The following is an 11920-nucleotide window of genomic DNA, read 5'->3' as shown; positions in this document are numbered from 1 at the left end:
AAATTACATTTTTACTTTTCTTTACTTGAGAATGATTTCAAAAAATTGCATAATTCATTCATAATTTATGTGAAATTGTTATTTACTTTTGAAATTCCTTAGAAGACATAGAAGTTATAGTTGCTTCATTAAAAAACACAAATGAAACCATTACTTGGTAATTATTCTTTGCCACTACACTGGTGGATGTAAATTAGATTAGAGATTGCCAGTTGGAAAATGTGCTATGGGCCTTGGCATTACCAGATGTCAGATGAAGGATAATCTTAAGAAATTTTGAAGGAAAAAAGATATCCAGCAGTATGATTACTACCTGGTGAAGATCTTGCCAAGGGATAACCAGACAGTGGATATCCTGCCATGGGATTACCACATGGTGGATATTCAAGACTTTGAAATGGTTGTGCATAAGCATGCATGGGAATATAGCTTTGATCACCAAATTTTAATTTTGAACTGGTGTCAACAACATCAACATCACCAATTCCTGCTCCATAAATGGATTTTGTGCAGCCTGATATACAGGTTTATTTTCAAACATTCCACAAATTAGTTCTGTCTCTATTGTGACACCAAAATCTATTTCAAGATTTAAACCACACAGGACTTTAATTATAAAGCTGAAACCTGAGAGACAGATTGACAGTATCACACATGCCTTATGGACTAATGACAAATCAGAAGACGGCTTAACATCCTTTGGAATTAAGAGGGGGGGGTGGGGTTCCTATCAATCCTAAAAATATAGATTTGTCAGTCCAATGGGGTTTGTATTGTTTTTTTTTGTTGTCCTCTATCCCTGGAAACAAATAATCATTATTTACTAATTTCTTTTAGAATATGCGTGGAATGTTTTATTAAATTTTTGCAGATTAGTGATTACAGAATTTTGAAAAATTCACATGCATTCTTATTTTTCTACACATAAGAATGATTTGATCAAATTAAACAATTCATAATTCAACACTGGTATGTGTACATAGCACTTAAAAAATACTTCTACTTGAAATTCCTTAGTAGATACATTTAGACTAACTTAATTAAGTCATAACTTCGTAATTACACTTTATTACTAAACTAATGGAGGTGCACTATCTGGTGGATATCCTGCTGTAGGATAACCAGCAGGTGGATGTCCCGTTGTGGGATTACCAGCTGGTGGATATCCTGTTGTGGGATTACCAGCTGGTGGATATCCTGCTGTGGGATTACCAGCTGGTGGATATCCTGTTGTGGGATTACCAGCTGGTGGATATCCCGTTGTGGGATTACCAGCTGGTGGATATCCTTGAGATGGGCCACCAGAAGGTGGATATACTGTGGTTGGATTACCGGCTTGTGGATACCCTGATGATGGTGATGCATTTGGAGGTGGATATGCAAGACTTTGGAATGGTTGTGCATAAGTGTACATGGGCATATAGCTTTGATCACCAAAGTTTGATTTTGAATTGGTATCACCAACATCAACAGCAACACCCCCAACTGCAAAAGCATAACTGGGAGGAGGCATATCAGGATAACCAAGAATAGATGATGGTGGTGGCGGTGCTGAAGGCATTACAGGGGCAGTTGGTGGTACCCAGTTGCTAAATTCTTCCTCCATATATTGATTTTCGGCAAGCTGATATGAAGATTGATTTCCAAACATTTCACGAAATGGTACTGTCCCTATTGTGATACCAAAAACTATTTCAGGGTCAAAACCCCATGGTACTTTGATTTCAAATTTGAAATAGTATGACACACTGACTGGTACTGTTTGGATTGTTGGAGGTATTGCTGGGATTAAAAATGGCTGATTGTTCCATGAATCTTGGCTCTTTTCAGGAATTGGTTTACCCTCAAATCGTGCAATAGTTCTTGTTGCACCTGTTGTTGTTCCATCACCTGCTTTAAATAAGATGTGCTGTATCAGCTTGGCTTTCATACAGTCCATCTGGCGAGTTGAATCATTATCGCATGATGCTGTGATAAATATTTGTTCACCGGGGCAATATCCTGAGCGATCAATACTTGCCTGAATATTCAAATTACCAGCAATACAGCAAAGACACCCAATTTGTTTCTGCTTTGTGTTACTTAGTGGCGCCAAATATTGAGGGAGATTTATATCAATAATTTCATTCACAGTGAATGGTCTTCGAAATTTGTGATCAAACTTCCATGGTCGATCAACTTTGGCTTCTAAAAAATATCGGATGTGACCAGTGCCTCCTTCAAATGAACTTGGAAGAGGTGATGGAAGAGTAAAGGAAAATGCATAATCGTGTCTACCAGAAGGATGCCTTACAGATTCTGAGCTTCCACCAAAAACTATAGATTGCAGATCAATTAAATTTTGATTTCCAGTGTGGTGATCAGTGTGAGTATGTGTATGGCCTTCACTATCTTGAGTTGTTCTTTGTGTTGTCCAATAGCAATGTGCTTGCCCTGTTATTCTTACTAGGATTTTTCTACATTTAATTGGCTCTGCAATATCTATTTGAACATAGCCTGTGACTTGCTCACCAGGATAAAACACCTGCCGATTATCATTAATAAGGACTTGGAAACTTCTCAATTTTCTCACCATCTTTTTTAAATACCTATAAAATAGAGACAAACCATGCAAATTATTTTTGAATTCATACAATGATTTCATTTCACAGAAAATATGAGCTGTTACTAATTTACAGGAAAATTTTAGTTCAATTTTCGACTTTGACCAGTTGTATAAAAATTTAAATACTATATTGTGATAATTTGGATCAATTGGATGCTAACTACAGTTTAGAGAAAATATACACGTATCGCTACATGTTTGTAGATGTATGATCCTAGTGTTGGTGTAGATGTTGACTGACGTTTCCAAAGCCTTAGTGGTTTAAGTTACCCAAATTGAGTATTGTTATGGCGAGTGGAAGGTCTTAACATTGAGTCCTTCGGTTATGAAAAATGAATGTTTCCATAGTGCCTCGTCGTAATTATTTCAAAGAACATGCAATGAAAATAGACAAAACAGATTCGTCAAAATTAAACGAGTTACCCAAGGTTGCCAGTCCGGCAACCAAGGTATTTTTAATTACTTGAGCTACATATTAGGTGATGATAAAACCACAGAAAAATATTGCACTTCTCTTATGAACACAGTTTTTGTGAACAAACGTAAGTGGCAACTGGGATTAGGCGGGAACTTCGTCAATCAATAATCATTTCTCAGAAAATATGAACTGTTCAACTGTTGCTATTACAGCAAGGTAACATTGAATTTTCCAATTCACTACCTGTGTCAACATTACTATGTTGACAAACATGTTCCCGGGTTCAAACCATTTATTTTATTACTATGTTGAGATAATTTTGATGCAGTTAAAAAGGAACAAATAACCAGTATTGCTATTTATAACATCGAATTTGCTGCAGACTACGACGTTCATTCATCGTCAAATAAGTAACAAACATCAAATCCATAAATCGTTTGCTTCCGTTTTTAACTGTATTACCTTCACAAGATGCTTCTGTTGGCTCAATGTTTGTTGATATCACTACGGCGTTTTGCTCCGTTGGCCGACTTTCTGTAATAAATAGTTTATTAAAATATCCTTACTGCAAGACGCTGACAGCCGAACACTTGATAACTTTAGCATGCAAAGTTACTAATAGTCGGCAACTCAAATCAGCGTGATTCCTTAATGTACGTCAAGCGGATTATCAAAAAGAGGAAGAGGATGTTGGTCGAACAACACAATTGACTGACACAGGCATCATTTGAAAATGTTTTGACGTCAATATTCCTTTTGTTTATTTCTGATCGCAAAAGATATTTTTTGAAACATAGGAGCACTTTGCAAATGGCAAAGACGTTTATTCTCGGCTACTTGTATTCTTTGGTCAATAGGAAGGCTGAGTGTCCTTAGCTGTCAAACCAAACCGCAAATAGCGGTGTCTAGAGAACTTAAAACCCTGTGCTTGTTGTCAAGCGTTGCCAAAGGGATAACGTCCTCACAAATCTATTTCTTAGAAAATATGAACTGTCTCTAATACAACAAATTCACGTTGATTATATACATCAATCCCATGAAACAATTAAAAAACATATTTTATAGTTATCCATTAAGGTAATAAAAAATTGCTTCTTTTATTAACTGTAATATACCTTAATTTAAAGGGAAAAATACATGTCTGTGGTTCAAAATGTTGATAACACAACTGATTTCCTTTGTAGTTGAGTGATTTTCTACAAAGAATGGTTTATCAAAATATCTAACAGACAAACAGATATCTACAACAACCCTAGCGGCGCCATATGGACAATTGAATGAATCCCCAGCGTGATGTCAAAATGTGCGTCAAAATTGGTCAAAAGGATTATCAACATGAGGATGTTGGTCGAATCATACCAGCGACTGACACATCACAAATGCATTATTTTAAAACGCTTTAACTCTATTCCTGATAGAAGCAAAAAAATTTAGAAAATTTCGATAACTTGACAGTTTCACTGAAGGACATTGTTCTTGCATTTTTTGGCCAATAGGAAAGCTAAGCTGGCTAATCCAAAACCGAAACCAATAATCAAATTGGATAAAGAGGAACACGCAGGAACAGATTGAGAGCAAATTACATGTAGCTAAATTAATGTGTAGATGTTGATTGTTCAGGTTAGTGGAGTCTTGAGAACTGTTGGTATTAATATTGACTGATGGATGAGCAGACGCGCAAGTTGTTTACCATCAACTATTAGAATATTTGTGATTATCTTATTGCTGTTCATTTCAATGGTTCATATTGATATCAAAACATCCTGCCCCTTTTGACTTCCTCCTTGTTTAGACTTACTTCCTGTGCATAGGCCTAACTAGAACATAGAACGTTAATTGGGGTGGGTGTTCTTCATGTATTCAGTTGTGCCCTAATGATTTCTTTTGAAATTCAATTCACTTTCAAAAGAAATCAGGAGGGCACAACGGAGTATATGAATATGCACACCCCCCCCCAATTAACGTTCTAGTTACGCCTCTATTCCTGTGATCTGTGACTCTGTGGTGACTGTTTTTGTCGCAAAATGCAGAGAGGCTGGAGAAATCGTTCAACAGGAGCAAATTTTGTTATGTTTGGCGATACGATAATGCTCACAAAAAAACCCACAGATAAAATGATTCTGATCATGATCTTTCAAGCTTAGTTAAATAAGCACAAGCGAAGCACCTTGACATAAGGGTACGATGTAACAAAAGCCAATTGAAAACAAAATCTCTTTTGTTTCTGTTTCTTCCAACCTCACGCAAATAGAATACGCTTTGCTTTGTCTCTTGACTGTGTGCTTATATCGCTAGTGAAAACTTTACTTTAATTTCATTCATGGTATAGATGAGTATAAAGGATAAAAGTTGGTTTATTGGTTAAGGAAATGCATACAATTCAACTTCGATTGACATTTTAATGTATTCAGCGTTAACTTAATCCTTTAACACAGTTGTTATAGGAACACCAGCAAATCTTCTATTTTTTTGGAGACAACCATACAACTTGTTAATTTCCATAATATCGCCAACGCTAAAATCTTTTCTCTGACCAAATTCTCTATCAGGATCTTCCAGTGACGTAATAGTGTGATGATAACCATCTGTAGAAAAAGCATCGTTGCTGTAATGCATCAAAGACTAGATAGAACGAAAAAAATACAGAATACAATTTCTTTTAAACTTGAAAGTGTTTTACAATTCGTTCGTGCAATAAATTTATATAAAATTTTATAATGTCAGTGAACGTGCTGATTTGACGATGTATTAGATATTGATAATACAAATTTATTGATCGAAGTACACTTAACAATATCGAAATGAAACAATTTCTCAGAGAAAAAGATATACGAAGCAGAAGCAATACATTAATATGAACTTTTTTCCAAACATTTTTTCATCTTGAAAGGGCCTCAAAATGGACGACCAAATGCATTCAAAAAAACCTGGCATCAAGATGATAACTGAAGGAGAAATGTATGACATGAAAACTCTATCACTTATAGCAGTCCTCTGAAATTCGTATAAGAGAGGTTTGTGTAATTATTTATTATATTTAATGCCAAACTGACTGCTTGCAAACGGATGGCAACGATAGATTATAACATCATAAGAAACTTCATCGGTAGCTATAATGATATTGAAGTACGCATCTTTTCCTTATCTTCACTTACGTTCAGATTGTAGGGTACGAGATTCAAATCCAAAGATTTTGGTATTTTCCTGAAGTTATGCCTCAATGCTGCAACAAACAAAAACAACGAAATTAGATATTTTAGATGAGAAAAGATTGTTGTGCTACCAAAACCGGTAGCTAATTGGTGGTGCTCTTGAAAGACATTACGTTTAAGAGCTCCATAGTTATGCAAGCCAACAAGCTAACAAAACCAAGCAGTTTTAACTTCTTTGCTTCTCTGCTCGCACGATTCAGCGCACGAGTATATATAGTAATGATACAAAGGTAAAAAATGAACGCTTACCTTTCTTAATATACTCCCAATGTATCTTAATATATTCATCGCGATCAGGACGAGCCATTTCGTGAAAAAAACCGAGCACGTGCATTATTTCATGGATAGAAGTTCCCACTCTGTAGCAACCAGAACCAATCGACACGTCTTGTCTGCCACCACGACGGCCAACATGGGAATAGCACCTTAAACATTTTCAGGGCCAAGTTTAAACTTTTAATTTGAGTCGAATTGATTTTTTAAATTTGAAACACAATATACACAGTTTTTTTCTTCGCAGCAATTTTACATTATGATTTTACAACGCTAAATTTTTGCATAATTATTGACTGGACAAGCACCATTGGAAAAATTAGACAAATTGGACAGAACGGATTATCCTCGAGCCAGGAATGTTAATAACGTAGGTTTTCCGTTAGTTCAAAGATCGAAAAATATATGAATGCTTTGATTTCTTGGGAGTTTTTTATATCAAGTAAAAATATATAACACACATACATATGAAGCGCGTAATGAAATCGATCGTCAGTAGCACAATCAGTCCACAATTTTTACCATTGCTGATGTAAACATTCATTTCTTTGGAAAAAAATCATAATAACAGGACTAAATGCGGCTCTGGGCTCTGGCTAAGCTTCGTTTTTATACGCTGGCACAAAATAACTCACTTTTGTGTAACTCAGCCTGCGAATGCTTACGACAGGGACCAGTTCTAAAACACATCACGTATTTTAGATGAAATAAATGCGGGAACTTACGCTGATCCATTTGATATAAAACGAACATAATCCTTGACTCCATCTCCTCGTCTTTTTCTTTTGAAACGAATACAAGTGTATTTGTGATACAGGCGCATTGCTCTCTTTATCTCCATTTTTGAAATACGATCTAAAAACCAGAAAATGTTGATTTACTTAGAAATAATGCATTCGTCCAGACTTTCAACACGTCAAATGCAACGCATGCGTACTCTTAAACTAGACATAAAATTGGGTAAACCTAGCGCGTATTTATAATCATGTTTCACATAATTATCCGTAGCGTGGCATCTCGTTAATTTAGAGAGGGGGTAGTGAATGCTCATATATGCATGCATGTTCCATATACTTTAAAAAGAATTACATGTTTGTAGATTTAGATCGTCCAGATATGTGCATTTCTGAGAAGATGACTACCAGCTACCTCTAAGGTTGGTCGAAGCATCAGTTCTCAAGACTACACTAACATGTAAGATCTACATCTCCAAACATGAAACGATACTCCCGGTTCAAACCATTTACTTCAAAGAGAATTGTTATTAATGATTAAAACACGCATACATAAATATCCCCAGCCGTTCCCATTTATTAAGGCATGCTACACCACTAAATTGTGCGTTAAATTCCCTTTTTATTCTAGAGGAATTCATAAGCAAACCGCAAACAATATCAGGCTTAGATATTTGAACACAGGTAAACATTGATTTACCAATGCGTCGATGAAACGTGTAGTAAACAAGTCCATGTTTCCAGCGGTATTTTCTGATGTTCACTGCATCCCGTTTCTCGGCTTCACCATCAAATACACTTCGCACATAATCATCCATAACGATGTCTCCTTGAAATATCTCTGAAATCAATAAAATGAAAAGAAATTCATAAAATTGACGAGGTGAAATTGCGAAAAGTAGTCACATAAAAGTGAAATGTTCCGTGTGAAAGAGGCAGACCTTTGTTGTGTTGATCTCTCTGTTGTATTTTAAAGCGAATTAAAAAGGTGATGAAGTGTTTTATAAGAAATTGAAACGAAGTAATCACTGAATTAACACGTAATTCTCATAGATTGTTGGCGTTAAATTGCAACCTATCGCTTAACAAGTCTTAAGCAATAAAAAATTGGTAGCAGGATAGCGCTACCCAGGCTAAAGGCATCGCTATATTTTGATGGCTGTTTATCATAATTTAGCCTTCATATGAGAGTCACAATATTTCAAGCTCATTTTGATATGTTTTAAAAAGTTTATCTACGGGGTTGTTTGAGTAAGGGCTACACGTCGATTCATCAGTCAGCCAGTGCGGAAAAAAGACAACCCCTCCCAGGAATTTTTTGTTGGAATTTTATGTCTAAAGTTTCGGAAATTATCGACGGGGTTAACTGCCTCTGATTCTTGTAATAGATGAGGGGTAAATCCATGATGTACAGCTAGCATTTGCACAACAATCTATCAAGATGACCTTTCGTAAATGAATAGGAACTGCTATCGCAGACACATAACACTGATACTATTCATTTGATATAGTCTGTGCAGTTGGCATAAAAACATACCTCCATTCTTTGGCAATTTATAATTCACTGCAGGAGAATTGTTTTCCGCAGATTCTACAAAACAACATAGTTGAGATAGCAGAAAAAACAACAACAAAAGATTTCGTAACTGGATTACAAAATAGAGCAGCAAATTATGTATTGTTCATAAACAATGATTTCGTGAGTAAAAGTTAATAAAAAACACTCCAAGTGTTACACTATGATTGAAATTCACTAAATTTTTATCAATAGATACCACTTTTGTCAGGCATATCCACATCTATCCAGCGCTTGTCATTTTCATTATCGAGAGAACTCTGAGAATTCTTCGTTTCTTCCTCTTTGGCGTCATGTAGTTCACGCTGTGAAAGATACTCGTGATCATCATGTTCCCAGTTATCTTGAACTTCGTTTTCAAATAATTCCAATTGTCGTTTGTAACTCTTCTCGTTCATTTCATCTGGAATAAAGTTTTGTCCAAAAATTAAAAGAACTGTATTGACTTTGAAGTGTTCAGTTTTATGCTTAATCGTGAAAGTGAAGCTAAAAATAACGACTTCGCGTGTCTCTGGGGCAAACACAAATGATGATTAAAAAAAATCATTTACTAAGTTAATAATTTATTGAACTTGAAAAAGCTTCTCCAAAAATGAACTAATCGCCATTAGCTAAAAATTACATTTTCATCAACTACAATTCATTTTTAAAAGATAAATCATTTCCACTTATTAAAGTTCTTCAAATCGTCTTGGCTTGATAATGACTTTAAAATAAGTCGAAATGTTGCTTATAAATCTCGTCTCTTGTTAGTAAACCTCAAATCGTGATTTTATGGTGCACTTTTTTTCATTTTATTTCATTAAATTGTCGGATGAAAAAGGTTTTCAAGTTTATCAAATAGAACACTTTTTTAAACACGTGAAAATCCTAACAGAAATCCCCCATGTTCTAAAAGCAATGTATGTGAGAATAAAAAGTCTTCCTTTTGAATGAACTGATGGATTTAAATATAAAAATTCATCATTTTGTGACGTGTGCTAACACTGATGCTTGGAAAAATTTGCATCCGACTATTGGGAAGGGAACCAGAGCCCGCGCATATTGTGCTGTTTCGATGTTTCTAATTATGCGCTGGGTGATCATAGTTTGACAACTTTTAAATAAGCTAACTAGCTAGGGCTACGGCTCACAAGCATATAAAATATGAGTGAAGAAAACCATGATAATATTCAATATTCAATCACTATTATCATCATATCAATGGGTATAGCGTAACATTGGGTTATGTCAATCATATCAAATGAATTACTTCAGCAAATTTTTCAATTCCTTAGCAACGACATCAAAAGACTTTTCAACTCTTGAATATCAAAGACAGAGAATGAACAAAAAACTTCCTGAACAAGTTGATGAGACTTTCGTCTGGCATAAGTGTTATGTTATGAGCTAATAAGCACAGAATTTTTATACATTTTCAGTTGCCCCTCGTTCTAGCTATCTTTATCGCCTGATATCAACTATCAACACTGACATGGAGCATCATTTGCGAAAAAATATCATGACTGTTCGAATTTTATTGATGACTGACATTTAAAAGCTTTTCGTGTTTTAGCTGAGAAATGACGATATATGATTTGCTTCTAAAAGCTCACTCAATCATATAAAACACACACTGACTCACTGAGTATGACACAGGGATCAAGCTCCCGCTAGTCGAATTCAAATACATTTCGAAATATTTCAAATAAAGCAATCAGTGAAAACACCAATTTTGACTACGTAGTTATAAGGCGATTTTAAAGCTCCTATCTGTGAATCAGTGTTTTTAGATTACATTCGCAAGCATATTTACATGTTCATTCGGAATCATTCATAATTTTTTTTAGGTTAAAGAAATTTAACTAATTGTGAGTGCGTTGTATCAAGTTTGACTAACTTCATAACGCTAAATTCACATTGTTTGAGACTTAGGTCAACCAAATGTATTATAAGAAGTCGGTCTAATGCAGAATGTATTTTTCTGGAATATACATTGCTATTTGTCTAAGTTACAGCCAAGAAGTATTAAAATCGGAACAAATTATGAATTCTCAAAACATTTTACATTAGCTCATACGTAAAACAGATAAATTAACGACCATGCTGACAATGAACAGTTAATAGTTAAACTAAAGCAAATTACAAGACCAAACAAAAGTTCTTCTATCATGAATCATCGCTCTGCTGCATAAATCATTGTCTACGAAATCGTCGTGATTCCCTAGTATATTTTCAACGTGTACCTTCAGATACAAGTACGAAAACTGAGTAAATTGAGCTCAAAAGTAAAAGTTGATTAATTCAGAAGGCAAAAATTAAATGACACGAAACCAAACTTTACGTAAACATTCAAAACTATTAACATAAAAAAGTCAAAGAGCCGTATCAGCTGCTCGAAAGATCACTTTCATATGATCTTGTTCGTGGCTCAACTTTGAGTATGATAACTGCTAGTTGCTAGTAAATAAGGTTTTCGTCAATGGCCATCACAATTGAATGTAGGCCATCTGAAGCAACACAAAATAGAGCGGCAAAATAATGCAAGCATATCTAACGTGAGATGTCGCTGTCTTTTATTTACATATACATACCCTCATCATTAATCGGAGCCGAAACTATCCGTTTAAACCATGGTTCGCCAGTGGATATTAATAGCAAAACTATTACGAAACGAACCATATTAAGAACAATCTATAAATTGTAACTATGCATCATTTTCTCGTCGTCAAACCACAACATATACATATCAGTTCTTCTGTAAAATGTATTACTCTCCTTGATTGTTCCGTTTCAACAATAATTTATTCATTTATGCAACAGAAACATACCTGATAAATCTACAACAGCCTACGCATTTGGGAAGGTTTTTTGTTCAAAAAATAACAGTGTTGGAAATTAAAGAACATATGTTTTCATCTGTTTGTTTTTATATTTGTGTTATATGTGCTTTTCCCATTCATTTTCGATTCACTTCGTGCCCATCACTTTATTAAGATATGGAAAAAATAGTTCGAACAGGTGTGTACAGATTTTCATTCAGTTAACATTTTAAAGGAAAACCTCGCGCTAAATTGCTTTCTTTAATGATCTCTGACGACTTTTTAACAAGTTTTGATGAAC

At 34.9% G+C, this 11920-nt stretch overlaps 2 protein-coding genes across 3 annotated transcripts; both read right to left on the bottom strand.

Moving 5' to 3' along the window:
* Positions 1-827: 827 nt before the first annotated feature.
* On the bottom strand, positions 828-3699 carry LOC124445450 (arrestin domain-containing protein 3-like). 2 transcript variants are annotated; one of them, XM_046996176.1, is made up of 3 exons: positions 3486-3699; positions 1243-2588; positions 828-1182 (listed from the first exon to the last, which is right to left on the bottom strand). In XM_046996176.1, exons 2-3 carry the CDS (start codon positions 2573-2575, stop codon positions 1073-1075), a joined length of 1443 nt encoding a protein of 480 aa, XP_046852132.1. In that variant the 5' UTR covers positions 2576-2588; positions 3486-3699; the 3' UTR covers positions 828-1072. The 2 variants fall into 2 exon arrangements, with proteins under 2 accessions (XP_046852132.1, XP_046852131.1); XM_046996175.1 differs by having other exon boundaries at positions 828-2588.
* Positions 3700-5359: 1660 nt separating this feature from the next.
* LOC124445452 (hatching enzyme 1.2-like) lies at positions 5360-11640 on the bottom strand. The gene is made up of 8 exons (XM_046996178.1): positions 11392-11640; positions 9018-9221; positions 8780-8833; positions 7943-8083; positions 7234-7363; positions 6485-6660; positions 6179-6246; positions 5360-5645 (listed from the first exon to the last, which is right to left on the bottom strand). The coding sequence occupies exons 1-8, from the start codon at positions 11477-11479 to the stop codon at positions 5442-5444; spliced, it is 1065 nt and encodes a 354-aa protein (XP_046852134.1). The 5' UTR covers positions 11480-11640; the 3' UTR covers positions 5360-5441.
* Positions 11641-11920: the final 280 nt, after the last annotated feature.

Source organism: Xenia sp. Carnegie-2017, unplaced genomic scaffold, assembly GCF_021976095.1.
Source record: "Xenia sp. Carnegie-2017 unplaced genomic scaffold, XeniaSp_v1 HiC_scaffold_22, whole genome shotgun sequence".
Taxonomy (NCBI): domain Eukaryota; kingdom Metazoa; phylum Cnidaria; class Anthozoa; order Malacalcyonacea; family Xeniidae; genus Xenia; species Xenia sp. Carnegie-2017.
Note: the sequence above shows the minus strand (reverse complement) of the source record. Positions and strands in the feature narration are given on the sequence as shown.